Source organism: Solanum stenotomum, chromosome 2, assembly GCF_019186545.1.
Source record: "Solanum stenotomum isolate F172 chromosome 2, ASM1918654v1, whole genome shotgun sequence".
Lineage (NCBI taxonomy): Eukaryota > Viridiplantae > Streptophyta > Magnoliopsida > Solanales > Solanaceae > Solanum > Solanum stenotomum.
Genome location: NC_064283.1, coordinates 19,052,325 through 19,077,537, shown reverse-complemented (window position 1 = coordinate 19,077,537; position 25,213 = coordinate 19,052,325). Strand labels below are relative to the sequence as shown.

General features: G+C 32.7%; 3 protein-coding genes across 3 annotated transcripts; all 3 read left to right on the top strand.

Moving 5' to 3' along the window:
* The first annotated feature begins 1,500 nt into the window (after window positions 1–1,500).
* Window positions 1,501–6,112, top strand: LOC125855236 (succinate dehydrogenase [ubiquinone] iron-sulfur subunit 3, mitochondrial-like). Its single transcript, XM_049534939.1, has 4 exons — window positions 1,501–1,761; window positions 5,272–5,510; window positions 5,615–5,824; window positions 5,911–6,112. Exons 1-4 carry the CDS (start codon window positions 1,501–1,503, stop codon window positions 6,110–6,112), a joined length of 912 nt encoding a protein of 303 aa, XP_049390896.1.
* An 890-nt stretch (window positions 6,113–7,002) lies between these two features.
* Window positions 7,003–15,268, top strand: LOC125855252 (succinate dehydrogenase [ubiquinone] iron-sulfur subunit 3, mitochondrial-like). The gene is made up of 4 exons (XM_049534956.1): window positions 7,003–7,269; window positions 13,765–14,003; window positions 14,766–14,975; window positions 15,058–15,268. Exons 1-4 carry the CDS (start codon window positions 7,003–7,005, stop codon window positions 15,266–15,268), a joined length of 927 nt encoding a protein of 308 aa, XP_049390913.1.
* A 1,147-nt stretch (window positions 15,269–16,415) lies between these two features.
* LOC125855239 (protein SCO1 homolog 2, mitochondrial) lies at window positions 16,416–23,515 on the top strand. Its single transcript, XM_049534943.1, has 8 exons — window positions 16,416–16,686; window positions 18,725–18,842; window positions 18,963–19,041; window positions 19,626–19,826; window positions 19,939–20,031; window positions 20,229–20,361; window positions 20,491–20,624; window positions 23,298–23,515. Exons 1-7 carry the CDS (start codon window positions 16,616–16,618, stop codon window positions 20,597–20,599), a joined length of 804 nt encoding a protein of 267 aa, XP_049390900.1. The 5' UTR covers window positions 16,416–16,615; the 3' UTR covers window positions 20,600–20,624; window positions 23,298–23,515.
* The last annotated feature ends 1,698 nt before the right edge of the window (window positions 23,516–25,213 follow it).

The following is a 25,213-nucleotide window of genomic DNA, read 5'->3' as shown; positions in this document are numbered from 1 at the left end:
TATGGTCCATTCTCATGATAAGACAAAGTTCAGTAACAAGGATAAAGGCATTAGAACTTTTTAATGGTTTCTAAGTTTGATACAGGGTATATCAAATAGTGTATCTACGGGATAACACATTTATGTAAGTGTGAAGTGTCGCTTCAAGGAAAATTCAATAAGGCCAGTTCTCTACGCACTTATAAACCAAGACTTGTTCATGGCTGAAACGAACAAAATAATGAGCATAAAAAATAGTTCAAGGATTGATTGTGTGACTTATGTTGTCTAGGTATACACCAAAGCTCGACGGTTCAAAGATATCAAATCTACTGATTGACTGAGTATATTCGATATATGTTCACTATGGAAAGTTCAAAGGGAAACCCACTTATCCAGATGCAATCAATCCTTACTTATGAATCACACAGTTTTTCATGCATATGTTTTAACAATAGCCATTCCCTATTCAAGTGGGGGATTGTTGGGTTTTAAAGGTGTGAACGGGAAATGAAGGGTTGTGACTATGCCGAAAGGTTGTGACCTTTATGAAAGGTTGTGACCTTTATGAAAGGTTGTGTCCTTTCTAAAGGGTTGTGACCGTTTGAAAGGTTGTGCCTTTTCCAAAGTGTTGTGACCTTTCTGAAAGGTTGTCTTCTTTCCAAAGAGTTGTGACATTTACCCTTTGTTGGCTATCTTCCCTTCTTTTGCATACATTTCTTATAAAACAAAATCGATCGATCGTGTCTGTGTGTCATTCGTTGCTGTCATTTTGAGTTCGTTGAAATTATCGAAGTTTGAGGTACTGCTACTTCTTTAATGGTAATTAATCTGTTTTATCTTGGGAGGAATTAATCTGCAACCTCGGGTACTTGAGAGGATTAAATTTCTTAAGGACACACAGTGGGTTCTATGGACTCGGATAGTTCTTTGTGTTTTCTTTTCATCTTTTATTATTTCTAGTTTGCTAATCTGAATACATGAGATAACAATCAATACAATATATATATATATATATATATATATATATATATATATATATATATATATATATATATACTGATTTAGTATCAAGTTAAACAGAATTATCAGTCTTAAAGATACCAATACATTATATGATACTGATTTGAGACCTTTTTTTAATTTATCGAAGTCATAGTATTATATTATATGGATATTATTAATCGAAGTTAAACAAACTATAATTACTGATTTATCATATCCTAAAATACCGAAATTGAACTTCAAATAGCGAATTAAATTAGAATAGTAATAATATAATATTTTAAAAACTAAATATTAAAATTATGAAATCGAAACTTTCACACTGTATCAAGTTGCGTTATAAATTGAACCACCGTCAAGCTAAAAACCAAATGATAGTGAAGCTTTGACACGTGGAAACTAGGTGTCTCTTGTATAATCCACTTCCGTGCATGCATGCAACTATATAGTAATTGAATTATTCACAATTATAACAATAGATTAGTGTTCTTCTTACAATCTTCAAAGAAGGAAAAAATGTCAAGAAATTTGATAAAAGAGAGGATGAAGAAAGTAGTTGGGCGTTGGAGAAAGAAGGAGTACTCTAGGTTTCCTATACTTGAAGGGCATCCAATTGCACAACAACATGGAGAACAAGTTGTAAAGTCTGTTGGGAACCTCAAAAGAGGTGATGATAAATGTAAGGAATTCAGAATTTATAGATGGAGTCCTCATAATCCAAACCAAAAGCCCTATTTTCAGTCTTTCTTTCTTCACCTTACCTCTTGTGGCCCAATGGTATGTCTTATTCTAATTTTTTCTTGTGTTATTTTTGTAGTTTTCAAATGCTCAATATTTTATCCAATCTTTAAAAAAAGACTTATCTATGTTATCTGTTTAGAGTTTTGGCTTATCTATGTCATTTCTCTTTGAGAAAAAGACTCATTCATTTCATTATTTGTTAATCGAAAAAAGTTTTTATTTTGCAAAATCATTTTTACACGTAGCCAAATCATTAACTAAATTATTTTTTAAAAGAAAAAGGTCATCCATTTAAAGTTTGACTCATCTATGCAATTTCAGTTAACAAATAATGAATGGCATGGATGTGTTTTTTCCCATGGAAATGACATAGATAAATTAAATTTTTAACGTATTACATAAATGAGCCAATGACATATTTAAACCTTTTTAGAATATACGGATAAAATTTTATAGCTAAATAACAAAATGTCTAATTTAAAATTTAAATTGTTAGATGAGATCCTCACAAACTAAATTAATACTTACTATTTTTTTCGAGTATGAAAAAAATGAAATTAAATAAGGTCGACTAATGAATTGGTTGACAGTCAACCCTTGTTACCCCAGAGCATTTTCCAATTCTTCATTTAGGGCCGGTCTGGAGAATCACTCAGTAATTGAACTTGGATTTAGTGCACTTATAATTAATTATTACTAAGGTACTAATCTAGTACAGCCTATTAATGTTGGCAGGGGCAGCTCGACCATCTTTTTTTAAAAAAAAAAATGTGCCTTAGGCCCCGAAATTTAAGGGGCCTCATTTTTAATAATAATAGGTTATAAGTTATTATTATTTTAACAAATATTGAATACTATTTGTAGAAAAAGTAAATTTTCATGAAAAATGAAGGAATTATTAGAAGAAATTTGACATATTTGGAGTACTACATCTCATGAAAAATAATTTAAAATAAGAATGGTTATATTATCAATTGAAAACTAGAACAAATCAATAATATAAAAGTTATTAACAATTTAAGTTTAAGGCTCTGTTTGATTTTTGTTTTAGGCCACTAATATGCTTGAGCCGCCCTTGAATGTTGCTTGAATGTGTCCACCACCCTTGAATGTTGCTTGAATGTGTCCANAATTTTATAGCTAAATAACAAAATGTCTAATTTAAAATTTAAATTGTTAGATGAGATCCTCACAAACTAAATTAATACTTACTATTTTTTTCGAGTATGAAAAAAATGAAATTAAATAAGGTCGACTAATGAATTGGTTGACAGTCAACCCTTGTTACCCCAGAGCATTTTCCAATTCTTCATTTAGGGCCGGTCTGGAGAATCACTCAGTAATTGAACTTGGATTTAGTGCACTTATAATTAATTATTACTAAGGTACTAATCTAGTACAGCCTATTAATGTTGGCAGGGCCAGCTCGACAGTCTTTAAAAAAAAAAAAAACATGTGCCTTAGGCCCCGAAATTTAAGGGGCTTCATTTTTAATAATAATAGGTTATAAGTTATTATTATTTTAACAAATATTGAATACTATTTGTAGAAAAAGTAAATTTTCATGAAAAATGAAGGAATTATTAGAAGAAATTTGACATATTTGGAGTACTACATCTCATGAAAAATAATTTAAAATAAGAATGGTTATATTATCAATTGAAAATTAGAACAAATAAATAATATAAAAGTTATTAACAATTTAAGTTTAAGGCTCTGTTTGATTTTTGCTTTAGGCCACTAATATGCTTGAGCCGCCCTTGAATATTGCTTGAATGTGTCCACCACCCGTCAATAGATTAGGTCAAGAAAGAACCGTACGGAAAGTAAAATTTAAGAGTAACAAACACAAAATGTTTAGATGGAAATCTTTTTGCTGGAGGTGGAAACCTTTTTGCTGGAGGAGAAAACAAGTCTCGAGCCAAAAATTGAGCAAAATTTTCAGAAGGGCAATAAAAAAATAAGATAAAATCAAAAGGATAATATTTGGATGGAAGGCGCACAGTAAAAAAATGAATTAATATTCCTTCTCCATTATTTATTCAATCGTTTTATTATTGTGTTTTCGTGTTTTTTTTCTATTTTCATTACTTATATGTAAATAAAACTGTAAGTGATCTTTTCGACTTGCTCTCTATATTAATTTAATTATTACATAATATTTTATTTAATAATAAAATGAATTAATTATTGTAGTAATGATATTGATAATTATATATCTGAAATTTATCAAAAACATGATTATACTTATAATTTTAAAAACTTTGTAATCAACACAACAAATATCTAGATTAAGGAAAATCCTAAAATAAGACACATGGTACCTTGTGCATTGAAAGGTACCTTACTCTACCTTCTCTTTGGGATCCAACTCTCCAAACACGACGATAAGCCTGCAAGTGTTGGAAGAAAATTGCTTGCTTGCGCTGAAGTTTGTGGGATCTGTCATGCTATTCGATAATTTGCAGTGTTGAATCAAATCAACACTGTAAAACTACAAAATTCTTAGCTATATTCGACAAATATATATTCATAATTTATATTTTTCGATAAATATAGAATATAGATAAGGATTTTGCGTGTTAAATTTTTGCAGTGTTGATTTGATTGAACAAGGCAAAGTGTCGAATATGTTGGGTTATGAAGGGTGATTAGGGCGTCATGCGGAAGCTTACAATTTGCAAATCATATGGTTGATAAATCAGATAACAAAAACTTATATTAAAAATCAAAATATTATTATATGGTTTACCCAATCGACCTACATATGAAAAACTAATAAAAAGAAAATATTAAAACTACTGAGGAAAAATCTCCCCATAAACAAAACTCTTTATTGACAACATTGTGAATGTTATTGTATTTGTGTTGGAAGAAACAAATCTATATTTATAGAGTCCTAAAACCTTTCCTACTAGAAAAGAACTAGCTACTCCAAAGAATAAACCAAATATGAAAGAATATTATATTTTCCTTTCAAGAAAAGTAAAAACATTTATGGTAATGTTTTGTCTTTTCTTTAAGGAAAAATAAATCTTAAATTATGGTAAAAAAATCAGAACAAAACCCTAACAGCATATAGATAAGTTTTAAAAATTTTTAGTGTTGAATCAACTCAACATTGAAAAAATCAGAAGAAAAAAACACAAAAACACAACAATTAAACGATTGAATAAAAAATCTAAGCACACAATTTCCAAGAACATTAATAACAATTCTAACTAAGCACACAAATTGCAAGAACGTCATGAACCACATGTTTGACAAAAAAATAAATCAATATTTATAATCAATCATATTTTATGACATTGTTCAAATATTTTTTTGAAAAATAATTTAGCAATTCAAACATCACTCGGTATATATAAGGCAAGTTTATCTATTCAACTTTATGACATCATCATTCATTATAAGACAAATTTGTAGACGACTCATTCTTCCCAATATTATAGTTTCAATTGCTAGATGAGGTAATTAGTAGGGTTGCAATTAATCGCCAAATTTCATGCTAAATTAATTAGTTGATTTGAATTTTGTTCATTGTAGGTTCTAGATGCATTGCAAAAGATAAAAGGAGAGGTAGATTCGAGTTTAACTTACAGGAGATCATGTAGAGAAGGGATATGTGGATCATGCGCGATGAACATAAATGGCGTTAATACAGTAGCATGTCTCAACCCTATTGATACGGATACGAGCTGGCCAATGACCATAACTCCTCTTCCTCACTTGTTTGTCATCAAAGATTTGGTCGTCGATCTCTCTGATTTCTATCAGCAGTACAAGTAAGTAATTTCCTCTTATTTAATTTTTTATTTATATAGTTGTGCATCAGTTTATTGTATGTATTTCTAATCTTAGTATTGGCGTTGTGTTTCTGATAATGTAGGTCCATTGAGCCATGGCTAAAGACGCGAAATCCCCCGCCAGATGGGAAAGAGTATAGGCAAACACCAGAAGAAAGGAGGAAGCTTGATGGCTTATACGAATGTATATTATGTGCTTGCTGCACTGCTTCTTGCCCTTCTTATTGGTGGAATCCTGAGGAGTTCCTTGGACCTGCAGCCTTGATCAATACCTATCGATGGATCTCCGACAGGTTATTAATTAATTCTTAAACTCATCAAAAACATGGTTCATATATATATATATAATTTTGATCAATTGTTTGTTGTTTTTTTTCAGTCGAGATGATTTTGCAGATGAGAGATTGCAGGCAATAACAGAGGACGAAAGGCGTTTATATCGATGCAGGGCAATAGGAAATTGCACAGCATGTTGCCCTAAGAGCCTTAGACCTTCTGAGGCCATAAGCAAGATGAAGACCAAGCACTTAACTGGGATACCAGTGGAGACTCTAACCAATAATATGAAGACTACCCACTAAACTGGAATGCTAGCTGTTCTGTTGTGCATTGTTGTAGAATGAGGAGTCTTATTATTATTTTAGTTTGGCATTATATTATATTATATTATGTTATCTCTATTTTCTGTGTGACCTGTCTAGGTCATTTTTTCAATTGACTGACACAACTAAATCAGGAAGAATATATTACGCGATCCCGAACCAGGATACAGAATAACAAGACCTACATCCATAATCAATAATCCAAATTGTTAAAGCGTCGTAATTCTCCATTCGATCTGCTCAATAAGTAGTCACGCATTTTTAGCATTAATTAGTTATAATCAATTTCTTTTTTGTAAATGCAATTATTAGTGATATTTACATTTTAGCATATCGTTAAAATTTATAAAGAAATAATTTAATGACAATTAATAATTAAAATAGAAAAAAGTTTAAACACTCTTTAGGTAAAACTTTTTTTTGTTTTTATAATGATACTCCCTCTTTTCATTTTCAATTATCATAGTTTTCTTTTTTAGAGTTAAAATGATAATAATTTTGACTAATATTTTATGATATATTTTTCATCATATTGAGATATAAAAAAATTACAAGTTATAATATTTTTTTTAGTTTTTAAATATTTAAATTTTTAAAAGTATCATAATTTTGAAAATTAGTCAAATTGACTTTGTAACATAATAACTAAAAATAGACAGAGGAACTAAAAATAGACAGAGGAAAAGGAGCAACTGTGAATATGATCGTCAAGGTAATTGACACGTGCAACCAGGTGTCTCTCTCTAATCCATTCAATTGCATGCAATACAAAGTAAGCTCTCTCATATTAAAGAACACGTAAAGCAAGTAGAGAAGTGTTTTTCTTTCCATATTTCTGGGGGTCTTCATTCAAAGAAAACAAGAAAAAAATGTCAAGAAACTTCATAATAAAAGAAGGGGTAAAGAAATTGAGGCATTTGAGAAAGGAGTACTCTAGGTTCCCTATACTTGAAGGGCACCCAATTGCACAACAACATGGAAAAGAAGCAGTGGAATCTGTTGGAATTTTCAAGAAATTAAGTGATAAAGATAAGAAGATGAAGGAATTTAGGATTTATAGGTGGAACCCTGATAAACCTAACCAAAAACCCTTTCTTCAATCCTTCTTTGTTCATCTTCCTTCATGTGGCCCCATGGTATGTGATTTTTCATTGTTATCGTAATTAGTTTTTGTTAAGTTGTTTTTATTGTTAGTATGCAGTGAAGTTTTATCATTGCTTTTCGAGGGTTTAGGTTTGTTGTTGTACTAGTTGTATTATATTGTAGTTCTTGTTTTTTTATATTTGTCTCATTTGTTTATTGTGGAATGTCATGTGTCAGGGTTTTTGCAAATTGCAAATAAAAAGAGAGAGTGTCTTACATAAACCACTGAGGGGTGCTTCTGAAACTAATAAATGGTTATTGCACTATTTTGTTTTTCTGATAGGGTTTGTTTGCACTGTTTTTCTTGTTAGTTGTTACGTTCTCTTATTATTCTCACTTGGGGTGAGGTGAGAGTTTTTTGGAAATCGCCTCTCCTGCGTGAGGTAGTAATAAGGTCTATGGACATTCTATGAACATACTTTACCTGTACTTGTGGGATTCTACTGAATATGTCGTTGTCGCTGTTTTTATTGTTTGAGTCTTTTCTTCCCTCAATAACTAATAGAGAAAATAAAATAAAAAATAGATTCGAAACAATATAAAAATATTTTCTCAAAGAAATAAAATTGAGCCCACTGAATGCACAGTGTCCCCTTAAGAAAATTATTCCCCTCAAGTACCCGAGGTTAATGGAATATATCCTCCCAGGATAGAACAATTTTACTCACCGGTGTATCGGTACCTAAAATCACAGTGTCAACGAACACTCAACGACAGTAAAGTACACTTAGAATACTAGATTTAGTAGAAGTAGAAGAAGTCCAGAAAAATTTGTTCAACTAAAATGAGAGGAAATTCCTCAATTTATAGAAAACAAAGGGTAGTGTGAAAAGGTTCTTATTGTGTCTTACCGGAAAGGTCACAAACCTTTGGAAAAGTCACAATCTTTCGAAAAGGTCACAACCCTTCATAAAAGTCGCAACTCTTCATAAAAGTCGCAACTCTTCATTTTCCATTCACACCTTTTAAAATCCAACAATCCCCCGCATGAATGGGGAACGACTCCAAGACAAAGAAACAAACAAATATGTGTACTTTACAAGTAAGACTTAATTGCATCTGGATAAGTAGGTTTCCCCTTGGACTTTTCGTAGTGAACATATGTCGGATATACTTGGTCAATCGATAGATGCAATATCTTTGAACCGTCGAACTTTGGTGTTTACCTAGACAATCATATGTCACACAATTAACCCTTTACCGTTTATGGTTCTTACGGTTGTGTTCGTTTCAGCTATGAACACCTCCTGGTTTCATGAGTGTATATAGAATAGGCTTTTGACAATAATTCTCTTTGAAGCGGCTTACACTTCACACTCACCTAGGTGATTTCTAACAGTGTCATTGCGTAGATACACTATTTGGTCAAGTCTGCCAAACTTAGCAAATCATTAAAAACTTTAAGCTTTATTAACTCATTAACATGCCTTAATATTTTAACCTCGTTCCTGAACATTGTCTTCATCATGAGAGTGGATTGAGTTGATTGACAATGTCGAACCGTCAGTCACAACTTTGTTTTTCTCCTTGAATCTAGCTCTTTGGATCTCCAGTCTGCTAGATAGAGTCTAAGCTGTAAACCCATTCCCTTAGATGATCTTTCAACTTTCTCTCTACTTAGGCCTTTTTGTAAGTGGATCCGACACATTATCCTTTGACTTTACATAGTCAATTGTGATAATTCCACTAGAGAGTAATTGTTTTCTAATGATATTATGTCTCTCTCTTATATGATAAGACTTTCCGTTGTACATCATGCTCCATGCCCTACCTATTGCATCTTGACTATCAAAGTGTATGCATACTGATGCCAAAGGTTTGGACCAAAATAGAATATCTATCAAGAAATTTCTGAGGCTTTCAACTTATTAACCAGCCTTATCTAGAGCACCTAGCTTAGAGATGCAAGACATAGTTTTGAGTATTTCTTAAATACCCCAAAACTCTTTTCATTGTCATCAAATGAGTTCGATTGTGATCACTTATGAACCGACTCAATTCATTAATAGCACATGCTATATCTGATCGCGCACACTTCGTGATATACATCATACTTTCAATACTCTAGCACAATCCAATTGTGAGTCACTTTTGCCTTCACTCTTTTGAAATGCAAAACTCACATTTATTGGAGACTTGACAATATTGAAATTCAAATATTTGAACTAGTCAAGTACCTTTTCAATGCAATGAGACCGTGACAATGCTAAACGTTATGGAGTTCTAAGGATTCTTATACCTAAGATCGCATCAACAACTCCAAGATTTTTCATATCAAACTTGCTTTCTAGCGTACGTTTAGTAGCATTTATGTCATTAGTGTCTCTATTGATGATCAACATCATGTCACCAATATACAAACAAACAATGACCTTGTGATTTTAATGTGAACACATTTATCACTTCCATCATTCTTAAAATTCATTTACCAACATGGTTTGGTCAAATTTCTTATGTCATTGTTTGGGTGCTTGTTTTAGTCCATATAGTAACTTAATAAGTTCGCACATTTTGTTTTACCAGGAACCACAAAACCCTCGGGTTGTTCCATGTAAATTTCTTCCTCTAATTCTCCATTTAAGAAAGTTATTTTCACATTCATTTGATGAATTTGGAGGTCATAAACCACAGCTAACACAATTAACATCCAAATGAATGTAATTCTAGTTACTAGCGAGTATGTGTCGTAAAGATCAAGACCTTGTTTTTGTCTAAAGCCTTTGACAAAAAGTCTTGCTTTATAATTATCAACAGTTCCATCGACTTTCACTTTCCTTCTGATGATTCACTTTGAACCCAAAGTTTTATTTTCTGGAAGAAGATCAATTACTTCCAATATGGTTGCTCAAGATTGCATCAATCTCATAATTGACACCATCTTTCCAAAAGGATGAGTCTACAGAAGACACAAGAAATGTTACAAAATCATATTTGAAGGAAGTAGATGTCCTTTGACATTTACTACGCCTCTGAATCTCTTTATTAAGTACATTCTCTTTTTTTCTTTCCAAGGTTTTTTAAACCTTTCATTAGACTACTCAAATCTAATTTTACAGTCCACAATCATAGGTTCTATTTTAATCCTTTTAGGAATAGGAGCTTGGACTTTGGCTAGACACCCCCACACTTTGAATTATTTCAAGTTGGATTTCCTTCATTTCCATTTCTCATATGGAATAGATTGTGTCCTGAACAAATAAAATTGTTTTGTTTCTGAAAAGACAACATTTTGTTGTTCCCTTTTGCAGTAAGGATAGTTCCTCCACACAAGTTTTGTGGTAAGCCTGAACTTATAAGTAATCCTCAAAGTTCGGCTTTTTTTTTTCCATTATGCAATTCCAGTAGATTTAGGTGAATAGGACAATAGTTTGATGGATAAATCCATTTTCCAAACATATTTCTGCAAAAGGAGATTTATATTCTCCATCCCTATTACTTCTTATCTTTTTCCCAACTAATTTTCAACTTCAATATTATATTGTCTAGACATTTCTATTGCTTCATCCTTACCATTCAGCAAATAGACATAGTCGTTTATAATGCAATTGTCAATGAAAGTTATGATATACTTTTTCCTATCACGAGATGGTGTTGACTTCATATCACAAATGTCAGTGTAAATCAACTCTAAGGGATTAAAATTTCTTTCAATAGATTTATAAGAATGCTCATCAGACTTAGATTCCACACAAACATGACATTTTTATTTATTGCACTCAAAGTTAGACAAAACTTCTAAGTTGATCAGTTTTCCTTACAAGGTTTTGTAATTGACATGCCCCAAGTGTTCATGTCACAAACAGTTTGACTCAAACAAGTAAGAACAAATAAAAATATTGAGTTTGTAAACCTCTCCGCGAGGTAGCTTTTTCTCACAAATATTTTGTTCCTATTTCTTAGAATTTTGTGTGATACAAACATTGTTTAGAGTCATCACCTTGTCAAATGTCCTTTTTGGAAGGACCTTTCCATAAGTTTCAATTTGATTGTTATAGAACTACCCATGAACAAAGTTTCATCGAGTCCAATAAAGACAATATAGTCCAAATGCTTCTTTTACAAAACATGACAAATGGCTATTCACCAATATTCATATCTATACAATAGTTATATTTAATAGACATATCATTGCATGAAAAATTACAACATTTTAAGTGACACTTTTTCATAAAAGAACTCAATCATTTTGAACAAGTATACATATAATTTGGTAGCTTCATACTAGTCATACCATATACTAGTAAAAGAGAAACTCAACGACCACAATATCAAATATACTCCAAGAATTTGATGGATCTAACATAATACAAAAGTATCATTGAATTTCATATCTTGTGCTCCAAATTAAAATTAGACACTAAGTCTAATTTTATCTTTGTCATAAGCAAAGAACCCCCCACATTTTAAATATGATCTCAAAAATATTTTTCAAATAGTTGAAAATAATTTTTCCACATATTTTTCCAGATTATCAAAATGTTATTGGCAGCATGAAACCTCTTTTGGAAATATTATTCTACGAAAGAATTATAGTGCTTCAATTCTCTTTGACAATCTTTACATAGTGTCAAAGTTCATTCCTAGAGGCACCTATTTCAGGCACAAAATCACATACTTTAAGTCATTGGTCTTTTTTCTATCACAATTAGACATACCAATTAGTATTTAGAATACTAATAATAAAGACAAATACTTTGTACAATTTTTTCTATTTAAACAAAAAATACAATATTGACTTATTAGATGAAGTTTTCATATTCTTCAAACCAATTGCAGTCTTATTTATCTAAGTTTTCATATTCTTCAAACCAATTGCATAGCCTTATTTATCTAGAGTAGAAAACTACAAAAGTTTTTTTACTCTACAAAAATCAGACACAATCAAATTCATAGGGGAGTACAAAACTATAAAAGTTTTTTTTTCTCCAAACAGAATAAAACATATTCTTAGATTATCACATAGAAATGCTTTTCTTTTCAAATAGCCTTCCAACTATAACATTTTGACATACTATTTTATCAAACAAAAATGTGCATCTCTCATTCTGCAAACTAAAGAATTTTAAAGGCAACACTTTTTGCCAAGGAAAATTCATTCAGAAATCATATGGTTTGCAGATCTTTTTCCAAAGACATACATGATAAATATCAAAACTGTTAACTTTTAGAAGCTCCTTAGATAAATAATAAGAAGGTTACCTGGTGTAATCTTTAACTGAAATACCATCAATTCTTCTAGTACATTCTCACTTCGACCTTGCTAAACAAAGCACCGAATTCTAGAGAAGTAATGCATTAATCTTGTACTTCCATGATATGTTTCTCTCAATCAGTAGAATACAAGAAATACCAACAGTATACTAATTTTCTTAAGATTGTTGTTCATCTTGTATTCCTAAGATACTTAGAACAAAATTTTGAAGAACTTGATAAGAAACAACAAAGTTTAAAGAGTATTTTCAAACTAGAAAATTAAAACTAGTAGAGAAAATAGAATCAGAAACAAATTAGAAACAATATAAAAATATTTTTCTCAAAGAAATAAAATTGAGCTCACTGAATGCACAGTGTCCCCTTAAGGAAATTATTCCCCTCAAGTACTCGAGGTTAATGGAATATATCCTCCCAGGATAGAACGAACTTACTCACCGGTGTATATATCGGTACCTAAAACCACGGTGTCAGCGAACCACTCAACGGCAGTAAAGTACACTTAGAATACTAGATTTAGTAGTAGTAGAAGAAGTCTAGAAAAATTCATTCAACTAAAATGAGAGGAAATCCCTCAATTTATAGAAAACAAAGGATAGTGTGAAAAGCTTCTTATTGTGCCTTACCGGAAACGTCACAAACCTTTGGAAAAGTCACAATCTTTCGGAAAGGTCACAACCTTTCATAAAAGTCGCAACTTTTCATAAAAGTCACAACTCTTCATAAAAGTCGCAACTCTTCATCTTCCATTCACACCTTTTAAAATCCAACATTAGAACCTCATGAACATTTCTTATAACTGTAAATTAAGGAGAACAAGAGTTGATTGAAAATAATACAATTCAATTTAGTTTGAAGAAAATTGAATGATAGTCCTCATGCGCATTTTAACTAATTTTATGAGTATTGGGTGGCTTTGGTTCTCAAAGTTTTGACAAATGAGAAAAAAATTGCTTTGTATTTTGTGTCTGCTGGATTTTGAACCTATTTTGACTTTAGATATGGAGATTAAGAAAAGAAGGAATGACTTAGTCCTAGACACACATCATAACATTTATGTGTTATCTTTGACTTCAAGTTAAAAAATTTCCAAATTTAGGGAAGTCGCTTCTTTAGGTGTGCAATATAACTTTTTTCTCTTTGTTGTAAATTTTAGGGGAAAACAGAATTTGATTCGAACCTAACAGTGTCTTATATCTATAGTAACTATCATAAGCGTACTATTAATAAAAAGTTTATTAGACGCACTCAATTTAGTAAATGTTTTTTTTTTATAGGTTCTGGATGCATTGCAAAAGATAAAGGGGGAGGAAGATTCGAGTTTGAGTTACAGAAGGTCGTGTAGAGAAGGAATATGTGGATCATGCTCAATGAACATAAATGGTGTTAACACCGTAGCATGTCTCAAGCCTATAGATACAGACACTAGCAAGCCAACTACCATCATTCCTCTTCCTCACATGTTTGTTATCAAAGATTTGGTGGTTGATCTCACTAATTTCTACCAGCAGTACAAGTAATTTCCCTCTCCTTTTCTCATTTCATCAAGTTATTTAATTCCGATTATACATCCATCAGTAATGTTCGATGTAGACATGCCATGTTTGACATTGATGTTTAGAAATATCACCCTATTGTTTCAATTTACTCAAAAAGATTCTGGTAGTCACTACTATAGTGGTACTTATTCCGTTTCAATTTACGTTGCACTGTTTGATTAGGTACATGACGTTCAAGAAAGTAACTAAGACTCTTGAAATTTGTGGTCTAAAACAAGCCTCAAGACATTTTTATGAAAGATAAAAGAGGAATTTTAAAGTTAAGTTGTTTCTAATTATGAAAAAGGTAATATTCTTCTTGGATAATTTAGAAAGGAAAGAATGCTACAAAAATCGGGACGGATGGAGAATATTTGCATGTTAGTATGTACAAATACATACTTGCAAAAATTTATAGTCGAATCTTAATTAATTAGTGCCGTTAACTAGATCTGTTTCAAGTTCACGATAACTGTATTTTATAACCTTTCATTTTCAATAGATGTGAATCTGCAATCTAGATTTTGCAAAGTAGGTCTAGAATGGATGACCTTATTATGTCTATACAAGTTGTAAATGTTTTTGGTGTGCGCGTATGTAGTTACACTGAATCAATGAATTAATAATGAGTTCATCAGTTGAGTTGAACTCTGACGTGATAGATTCGGCCTCTCATCGACAATTATACATTGGAGCATGGTGCAAAAAATGAATGTTGTGGGTGTTTTGAGGATTTGCAGGTCTATAGAGCCATGGTTGAAGAAACGAAAACCACCCCCAGATGGGAGAGAATACAGGCAAACACCAGAGGATAGGAAGAAGCTTGATGGCATATATGAATGTATATTATGTGCTTGTTGCAGCACTTCTTGTCCTTCTTACTGGTGGAATCCCGAGGAGTTCCTTGGGCCTGCAGCCTTGCTCCATGCCTATCGATGGATCTCGGACAGGTTAATTCTTCAAAACACCAGTCGAATAAATACCAAAAATATGGTCATTTCACTCCGATAATTAGTTTTCTTTTTTCTTTAGTCGAGATGAATTTGCAAATGAGAGATTGCAGGCAATAACAGAGGACCAAGGGCGTTTGTACCGGTGCAGGACTATAAAAAATTGCACAGCATGTTGCCCGAAGAGCCTTAATCCTGCTAATGCCATAAACAAGATGAAGACTATTCACTTAACTGAGATGCCAATCGAGGATCTTGAAGCTGAGCCCGAGCCTCGTTTTGGGCAAGCCTAATGTGTTATTACTAGTGTGTTCATAGAAAATATATTGTAGCACGTACAAGCAGAGGCGAATCTATTAAGGGGTTTGGGGGTGCCACGCCACCCCCAAACTTCGACGGAAACTCTATATATACATAGGTATATATATATAGTATTTATATTTATATAAAGCGTGCCACTCACAGAACAAAATTGGCTTGTGGTGCCACGGTAGGAGGGCAACTTTAAAAGGCTGATGTTGCGGGTTCGAATCCCATTTGTACCTATTTTTTTGAAAAAGACGTTTTTTTAAGAAAAAGGAAATTGCTGCACACGTTCTTTTAAGAAAAATTAGAGAACTTAAATTAATTTATATCGAAAAGACGAATAATTTAATCAAATATAAAATTAATTTAATCGATAAGTCTATTTGGCACCCACAGAGTCTAAATCCTGGATCCGCCACTGCGTACAAGTCTATTATAGCATGTAGCAAATATAAAGTGTGAGCGTAGTTTGTCTATGCTCACACTTTAAGATTGTTATAGTTACATTTTAATTTAAAGTTATAGATATTCTTCAAAGTTCGAATTACATTACTATATCAGCTATCTGGCTCATGGCCATCTTCAGATTTTCACAACATAATGTCTTTCATTACTTATTACTGATTGATTAAATTGAATTTCATAAAGTAGATGGAACATTAGGTAAGTGAAAATGTCACGCCCATGTCAAATTATATGTGATATATATAAGTTTATTAGTTACTTTTAGTAGTATATATTTCAAGAAACTAAAATAAATATTTATTTTTAATTTCTAATTTAAAGTTAAAGCTTATCTACTTTAGAAGATTGTTAAAGATTAGGGTCTGTTTGAATGAACTTATAAAAAGTAGTAATTTATAAATTAAAAGCTAAAAGTTACAAGTAGAAGATATCCTACTTTTGATCTTTGATTTATTTTATATCTTTTTTTAACTAAAATTGAGGGGTTAAAATCACTTTTTAACCTTTTTAAATACCCCTAAAATTTAAAAAATATTTAAAAATGAAAAGCACCTAAAAATAAACAAATCCAAAACGGGAACTAAGTGGCCTCAAAATTTACATGAAGAAATATGTAATAAAAAATATATGCAAGAGAATAAATTTATCTCTATACTTGTGGGAAAGGTCAAGGATCTTGGCGCAAAAGTCACCAAAACGGTGCCGTTTTGCTCATCACCTTCTTCGCAGGATTTCCATAACCCTTGCAGTTGATATTCAGTAGAAATGAAGATATTAGTATAGAGAATAGTGCAATTTGTTGCCCATAAGTTCCAATTCTAAGATACCCAGTTTTGTTTACTTCACATAATTTGTCAAGTTTGTGCAAAATGCAAGTATACAGGTCTCTCTTAAATTCAATCAAGAACCGTTCTATACAGTCCCTTAATACATATGAAAGGTAATGTGCATTTTTTATAATCTATAGTCAATCACACACTGTTGAAATTTTATGGGTTTTGGTTTTCTTGAATTTTTATGGGTAATTTGTGTTTCTATAACTTTTTTCTGTATTATGGAAATTTTATAGTTTGGTTTGGTTATTCTTTTGTTTAAATATGGTTTTTGTAGTGTTTTGCCTCCAAATATTCTGTGTAGTCTGTTGGTTTGTTACTAATCTACTTAGATTTTGAGAAAAAAATGTGAGAAGATTCGTCCCTTTACGAACCTCAAACTGTTTGGTTGTTGGAAGGGGGAAGTAAGCAAGAAGAGATGAAACTGTAGTGATCTACTTCTCCTTAGTGAGAAGCATTACTAATTTCTTTCCAGTTGCTAATGAAGTTGGAGAAAGCATTATGACTGTTAGAAACGTGGAATTATGAGAGAACAAAATATGTTAGTGAAAGCTCTAATTATGATGTTATTGATGCTTGGTTGAAGAGTAGGAGAAACAAATTTTGATGAACACACTGGTTCTAGTTTTCTATTGCATTTAATATGGTTGATGTGGAGTTAGTTATATCTTTTGCCTTAAACTTGAATACTAGAAATAATAATGTTGAGAGTACCTTTGCATAGATGATACTTAATATAAAGCAAAATTTGAAATATCTAGGTTAAAATTCCAATTGTATGACTGTTAGAAACGTGGAAGTGTGGGTGGCATTATCGTCAAAGTTGCTTTTATGTCTGATTTCAGATATAACATGGCTTACTAAAGTTCCTTTTGATAAACATTGGTTAAGGGGTCTTGTAGAATTAAAACTTGTCTAACCTAATGTGTTACTTGTGGTGTTTTGGGTTCATGAGTTTCAATTGGTAGCAGGGGGAGGCTGTCTTGGATAGATAGATTAAACATGCTATGTGGCTCATGGATTTCTCCAAGAGACGTGGAGGTCCCCTTAGAAGGAAACTTTGTGAAGTTTCAGTTTATGCGTAACAACTCTTACTTTCACCCGTAACTATGTACTTCTTATAGTGACCAACTGTCTCTTTCTAGTTTCTCCCTTAGGCATTTTGCTAATTATAAGGTTGTAAGATCCATCATGAGCGAAATTTGATTTTGAGTAAGAGACTAGTAGTAACTTGCAACAACAACATACCTAGTGGAATCCCTCTTGGGAGGATGGTGAGTAAATGACTAGTAGCAACTTCCATCAGGAAAATAGGGGAGAAACTTATAAGTTTAAAATGTAGCGAATAATTACTACTGCTCACATAGAGGCTAAGTTGGGGGAGCGTCAGTCTTTTGTTGCTATAAGGGAAGGGGGAGAGGATTGTTTCATGGCAAGTCAAAAAGAACTGTAAGTTTCCAATCTTCAGAAGCTTGATGTGGAGAATTTCTTAAATTTACTCTCCATCAGATTCAGCTTTGTAAGATTTTTGACTCATCTAAAGTTGCAGTTATACCTGTCCAAAGTTTTAGTTAGTCGAGAGAGCATCAGCTTCATGTGACGGTAAAGTATTGAAATGTAGATGATACTTCCACTGTTGTGAGCTTGATGTGTTAAAAGTAGGGGAGTGTAGATGGAGCTTTTTAACTTCTATTTTCTACAGAAAATGCCCATTTTGAATGCATAAAATGTATCTATGAGGAGAGATATGCATAATGCATTATTACCTTGTGAGAGACTAGAATGGACTTAAGACGCATTTCTTTTTTTCATTTTGAATTTACTTGCAATTATCCTGGCAAAAGAATCCAAAATTTGCAAGAAGAGAGGAACTCTCTATAGACATTCACTTCAAGTATAATTGGAACAAGTCGTTTCAAGTTTTATTCCTAAACAAAGTGATGATGTATTGGTGATGCAAATCAAGCCCTGTAAGTGCGCACTGATGCTTTCCATGATACTGCCTTCCCCTTTCAAAAAAGAAATGGGGGGAAAAGAGGAGAAACAACTCAAATACATGTAGAACAGGAAGTATAAAAGTAAACCATTTCAGTTTCAAATTATGGAGTGCACTGCAATTTTTCTGATTACTTGTTTCATGTGTAGGTTTATCCCACCTAAGCACTTCCATTCAGCCAGCTGCACGAGGTCTGCTAGAAAGACTTATGATCCGCCTTTATTAACTGGACCATCAACATCAAAATCTTGGAAACATTATATATTAGTATTGCATTTGAACTCCATTTTCCTTTTGATGTGTTTTGTGACTGTTGTTGCATGTGCTCTGTGTGGTTGTCTATGGCTCCGTTATCTCAGTTGTCTTCATCTTATTTCTACTTTGCAGCCTGGAGCTGCTTTGGGAGGATTCGGTGGACTGCTCCTTTTTCTTCGTTATAATGATGAAAGGAGAGCAATTCCAAAAGGTGGGGCTCTGGGTATATATTTTAAGCAAAGCTTTATGTGTCTTTCATACGCCTCAATGCGGATTATGTGCCTTTGAATGCTGCAATTAATACTTAAGATGGAAACAAAAAATGACGAAACAAATTAAGGATGTAGGTGTGTAGTGAATTATGAAGTGGTACATGGCTGAGTCCATATGCTGGATCATAGCTCCTTACTTAAAGTGGTTATCAGCTTTTGTTTAATAATGGAGCACAAGAGATAAATCCTCTTTTGGTTGTTAAACTTCTAATCTACTAGAAGTCCAGAACTATAGACTAAAATTATTTTCTTCCCTGAGTCCTACTTATCATGCAGCCAAATAGCCGTATACTGGATCATTGATAGACTTATTATGGCAGTCTCGGTATCTTTCTAGTTTAAATGGAATAGTTCATTGGACAATTTTCTCTCTTTTTATGTTTCCTTATCAGAAAGCGTTGGTATGCTTGTCCACTTGAATCATGCTCTTTATGAAGTACCATGTGCATTTACTTTCTGATAGTTTTGTAGTGCCATAAATATTAATGATTGGTACACAATATAAAGCTTTCATGCCTTTCAGGTCAAGGCGAGAAATTTGAAAGAAGTGCAATTCAAGGGCCAATCATTGGCGGCCCGTTCAGCTTGATTGATACAGAAGGCCGTTTGGTTACCGAGCGCAACTTGCTGGGAAACTGGGTTCTTCTCTACTTTGGTTATACTTCATCTCCTGATGTTGGTCCAGCAGAAGTACAAAAGATGTCTAAAACTACTGATATTCTAGGTGCAACTCGGGTTCTTTGAATGGATATTATATTTTCTTATTAACTGGCTTATGTTGCTGATGTTGTTATTTTATTTTTGCTTTGTGGTCCTTTCTGCTTAATGTAAACAAGGTTCAAAACAGGATCATCATAAGATTCTCCCAGTATTTGTCACAATTGATCCTCAACGTGATACGCCTTCGCAACTTCGAGCTTATCTCAAAGGTCTGGATCTAGCTTCTCTGATCTCTTTCTCTCTCTAGGTTCTGGAATGAATGTCTTGGTTGAAAGAATTGTGGAAAGAGATCCCAACCGGGGGGTGGGCTTGAAGAGAAAAGGGTTCAATCCTATAGTTGTCTCCTTTTATTTGATGTTTATTTCCTACACTTAAGCTGTGCTGATTTTATTTGCATGAAACACAGAGTTTGACCCAAGAATAATGGGATTAACGGGACCAGTTGCTGCTGTTAGACAGATGGCACAGGAATACCGAGTTTACTTTAAGAAGGTTGATGAAGAAGGAGATGATTATCTGGTAGAATCTTCTCACAACATGTAAGCCTCAAGTCCTATATATTGTCAAATAAGAAGCCCTCTCTTTACAACTATGGAAGAATAAACTCTCAGTTTCTTTTACCTGCGCTAGAGCAATTTGACAGAGTCAGATGTATATTGATGTAATAGGTATTTGGTGAATCCAAATATGCAAGTAGTTAGATGCTTTGGTGTGGAATACAGTGGGGAGGAACTGGCCGATGCAATAGTTAAGGAGCTAAAGAAAGCTGAGACATAGCAATACTCGAAGTGGGTTTGGCGAAGTAAGTACATCATACCTAGGTTAGGTTCTTATATTACCCTTACATATCTTCATCATCATGTTTTATTCAATGGTTTCTAAGGGTCATAGTTCATTTTTTTGTTCTAAATGTACAACTTCATTACAGAAAATAAATATACGTGCCAATAATCTTGTTTGTCTACCATTTTCATGTACAGATCTTCTCCAATTCTTTGTTAAATGTTGTATTATCATCCTCTTGGCCAATCCATGGCTATCTGCAGCAGGTACCTAGGGGAATAGTCGAGGTGCGTGCAAGCTGGCACAGACCCCACCGTCGTATAAAAATGAAAAGGATTTCACTTATCTGCATAAGACCCTAAAAACATTATATTATGAAATATGAAGACAGTGAAATAGGGACAGAAATCCTGCTAATTTTTTGTCAATAATGAAAACACACTAAATGGAAAATATCGTAGATTCTATCAAAAGTTGTTTCTGCCAAGAAAAATACGCAACACCAATAAATTCATGAGAGATTATTTCTAAAAGGGCTCCACTAAGTCACGTATGGTTATAGACCTACTACTATTATAAAACCCATATGAGAGACATAGGAATGGGCTTTTTTAAAAATTCTTCTCTCTCCAAATAATGATGATGTCAGCTTCTTTACTGTCTTGTTTAAATCCCAAGTCTAATATTACATTTTACTCTAAAATAGTTAGGGAAAAAGGTTGATCCATATGTTTTACTTCTATTTTATATTTGTAGCAAAAAACCATATGAAAAATGTCACCCAAATGTTTTATTGTTCCCAGATATGTTGGCTGCGGAAAATCTGTCATTTCTTAATCAAATTGCTATAGCAGATAGCTTTTAGTATGTAGAACGTATTTTTCTTTCATCTTCCTGCCATATATAGTGGAAAGGACAGTCCGCCTCAAACCTTGACGTTGGGGGGTCCCAGTCACCAAGGGAGCAAGTGGGGAAAGAAGTCAAGAAAGTTGAGTGGGGTCTGGCCTTGGGGTTTAGCGTATCAAATGGAAAGAATAGAAAAAGAGTTGGCTGCAGAATGAATGTCAGCTGCAGATTGATTAAGAGTTTGATGCAGAGTAACTTAATAAAAGAAGTACTAAAGTATTAGAAAGGAGCCATCCTTCGTTCTTTTGCTATCATAGAACATTATATGTACTTTTTTATCCTCTTTTGTTTGCTCCATCCTAAACTTTTATTACCTTGTATCAGCATCTTGAGAGATTTTGAATAACTAGTCAGATTTAGGGGCCATGGTTTTAGAACATGATATGCAAGGATTAGTAGTGCAGGGATTATAACACGTAGATTATTTCTTGTATGATGTTTAGTTGATATATTACAAATTAGTAGTGTATAATTGATATATGTGCTAACTTCTTAAACAAATATAAGTTTTTTTGCTATTTTATATGAGGGTTAGTTTTGTCTTGTTTTAATCCATGTGTTACTACTAATACCCGCATCTTATTTCACGTTCTGTCCTACATATTAATACATAGATTCCCGCGCCACTTATGCAAGTATCAGTTATGAGGAAAAGAAAACAAGTAATGAAACATTGTATTTATTATGTGGGGTTTTATGTGGAGATTGTTTTTTTTAATGAATCCAACTAAATGACCCCTTAGTGTATGAGCAGCATCAGGTACAGTACGCTAGTGTGTAAAAATAGCTTGTGACTTATAGCCGGAGAACATTACTAGGTTGATTTGTGCTGAGTTTATAAGGTGATACTCTGCTTAACTATTATGTCAAGTACAGTACACATTCATGAAGCGTGTTGTAAACCATTAGTTCTGTCTTAAGAATTATTGGGATGGGTAAAATTCCTACCTTCAGTGCTTGGGAACTTCTGCTACAAGATATCTGCTACTTTTTAGCTAGTACAAGTAGCGGGTACTCTTTCTACCAAGGTTTAGAAGATGAGAAAGAAATTACTTAGCTTTTTTACCTATACTAGAATTTTAACTCTGGTTTCTCATGTTCTATCCCCGTTTTATTGAATGCGAGGCGGATCTATTATATGAATCCTGTAATTCATTTTGCTCTATTTGGAGTTGCTATGTTCAAATACTCAATAAATTGATGTTAACGTATATCTAGGAGAGTATGTCCCGACCTATTCATTGTTATGAGGATTAATGGCAAATTGACTACATTATCTATAAGCCTACAGTAACTCTCCTCTTTTATCCATGTTCAAGACCAACAGTATAAGCTCTCATAGAATGCAAAGCTTTCACTTCAGAGTTTGATTGAATGATCTATGTTTTTTTCTTTAATTTAACATCTAGTTGTGTATGTTTTATTATTTTTAATGATCGAACGGTTTATGCTTGGCCAGTAATTTGGAGGTACAATCTCCCATATACCTGCTTCTTTGTGATTTTTCTGTTTGGACCCCCAATATGTGAAATAGTTCTTTCTGGTGAAGTATAACTAATCTTCTCCTATAGCAATATTGATTTTTGTCTGAAATCTTATTGTGTATTGTACAATGTGATTTTGGTGTGTGTGTTTGTGTTTGATGTACGAAGGGGTCATCACACTATTGTGAGTGTTTAAGGTTACATTCTCACAATTGACATTTTCATGTCCCTTAATAGGTTCTCATGCTTGTATGAAACCTTTCTTACATTCTTACATCTGACATTTACATGTCCCCTAATAGGTGGAGCCAGATGTTCAATTTTTGCCTGTTGTCTTGGCGATTTAAGGACCTTTGTAGCAGCTGAGTTCGATTAGGTGGGCTAGTCATCTCTCAACAATTTACTAGTTCAGAAAAAGTTTTGAACAGAAATTTCTCTGATGCTTAGATGGTCAGAGGCTTGAAAAAAAAGAGAGAAGAAAACTAGCAATATCTTCAGTTAAAGCAAATTGGTTCTGATACTTTTTGCCACCTTTTTTCTTGTCTGGCTTAATGAATTTGGACCTGGTCGGTGGGTAATACAGAGTAGGTGGCTGTTTGGTTGCCTAGCAAAAGTTCCATTCTATAATTAATTGGATATCAGACTGAGTCAAGTTTGAAAACATAAACTGAAGAAGGGTAACTTCTTGAATTTCAACCTCATTGTTGACTAGATAGCTACTTATGTTTCTCTTAGGAGAAGTGAAAACAAGAAAATGTAATTTAGGCATTGTTAAAAGACATGCAGACGAGTTCAAAAAAGAGACTATAAGGAGTTGAATTTTGAGTTTCTAAATTGATGTGCTCAATCCAAAGTTGATAATTCTATATTTGACTTTTTTGTAAAAAAAAACTATTTTTCAAATGCATGAAGTTGTGAACTTGTGATTTACAAGAAATTTAATGTAGCATGTAGTTTTTTAGTATATTAATTTTCTATCTATCTATCTATAGCTGGCAATTGACTTGAACATTGGGGTTTGCTCCCTTTCAAGGTCTCAAGTTCGAAACCCACTAGGTGCAAACAATTTCTGAGGGCCATCGGACTGGGTAAAACCTGAATTAACCGTGGTGCACTTGCGGGAAACTCCTTGCCGAGGGCCTGTGCACCCCTGGGATTAGTCGGGGCTCAAAGAGACTCGGACACCTGGTGCAAATAAAAATAAAAATAAAAATATATATATATATATATAATTAGAAACTAGTGGTGAAGCTTTACATTATAAATTATATTGATCAATTCTCAAGGAGTGCATGCATGGTTATTGGTACTTCAAGGCTTAAAAGTCCACTTATTCGAATTATGATTTATTAAATTGAGCTTTTGAATACATGATAAAGTGTGTTTATTAAACATTTTTGTGTGTTCTCAAGTTTCTATAAAGTAACTATTAACCACATAATATACATTGCCTCTATTAGTTATATACATCAATTGAGATAAACTCGAGATTTTACGTTTTATTGATGTTAATCATGCTTAATTGAAGGAGATCACTACGTTAAATGATTAACCTATCTATATAATAAGCCTTTGAGAACACATACTGAAACTTTATAAAAGTTCAAATCATAAAGTCTAATAGAAACATTTTATCATATGATTAGATGCTCAATCAGAGAAAGAGAGAAAGATTTTACTGATAAGTTCAAGAAATTGATGTAATAAACCTTTTTTTTCCTTGCTTAGACAATGTAAGACTAGGGTAGCATATTGGTTGGTTCGTTCAGTTTTGAAGTTTATCAATTCGACTTATTTGTATCGATTTGTAGATATGTTAAATCATCATAGAATCATTACATGCTAAACCATTATAGAAGTAGACCATTAAGATATTAGTTTATCGATTATTGATTGTTATCGATTTGATTATTGATTTAATTGTTAAGAATTAACACACACACAAAAATCATTGAAGATCACTTAAAAACAAGGTGACAAACCAAATGAATCATTTATATGGGCTGACATATTACATGAACATCAACATATTATAAAATAATCGAGAGCTTGAGATAGTCAAATTTGAAAGAATGAAACTAAATTTAAGTCAAGGACTTTGTATACCAAATAGTATAAATACAATTTATTAATTTACTATCGAATTATCAGTTAATCCTTTAAAAAAAATCTCAAATCGTCAAAAATCGACAATCTAATAAAAAAAGTCAAAATCATT

Coding starts and splice junctions, on each gene's coding strand:
- LOC125855252 (XM_049534956.1), top strand. CDS start 7,003: ATGTCAAGAAACTTCATAATAAAAGAAGGGGTAAAGAAATTGAGGCAT. Junction 7,270..13,764: donor TTCCTTCATGTGGCCCCATG/GTATGTGATTTT, acceptor TTTTTTTTATAG/GTTCTGGATGCATTGCAAAA. Junction 14,976..15,057: donor TATCGATGGATCTCGGACAG/GTTAATTCTTCA, acceptor TTTTTTCTTTAG/TCGAGATGAATTTGCAAATG.
- LOC125855239 (XM_049534943.1), top strand. CDS start 16,616: ATGCAAGTATACAGGTCTCTCTTAAATTCAATCAAGAACCGTTCTATA. Junction 19,827..19,938: donor TAAAACTACTGATATTCTAG/GTGCAACTCGGG, acceptor AATGTAAACAAG/GTTCAAAACAGGATCATCAT. Junction 20,362..20,490: donor GTAGAATCTTCTCACAACAT/GTAAGCCTCAAG, acceptor TTGATGTAATAG/GTATTTGGTGAATCCAAATA.
- LOC125855236 (XM_049534939.1), top strand. CDS start 1,501: ATGTCAAGAAATTTGATAAAAGAGAGGATGAAGAAAGTAGTTGGGCGT. Junction 1,762..5,271: donor TTACCTCTTGTGGCCCAATG/GTATGTCTTATT, acceptor TGTTCATTGTAG/GTTCTAGATGCATTGCAAAA. Junction 5,825..5,910: donor TATCGATGGATCTCCGACAG/GTTATTAATTAA, acceptor GTTTTTTTTCAG/TCGAGATGATTTTGCAGATG.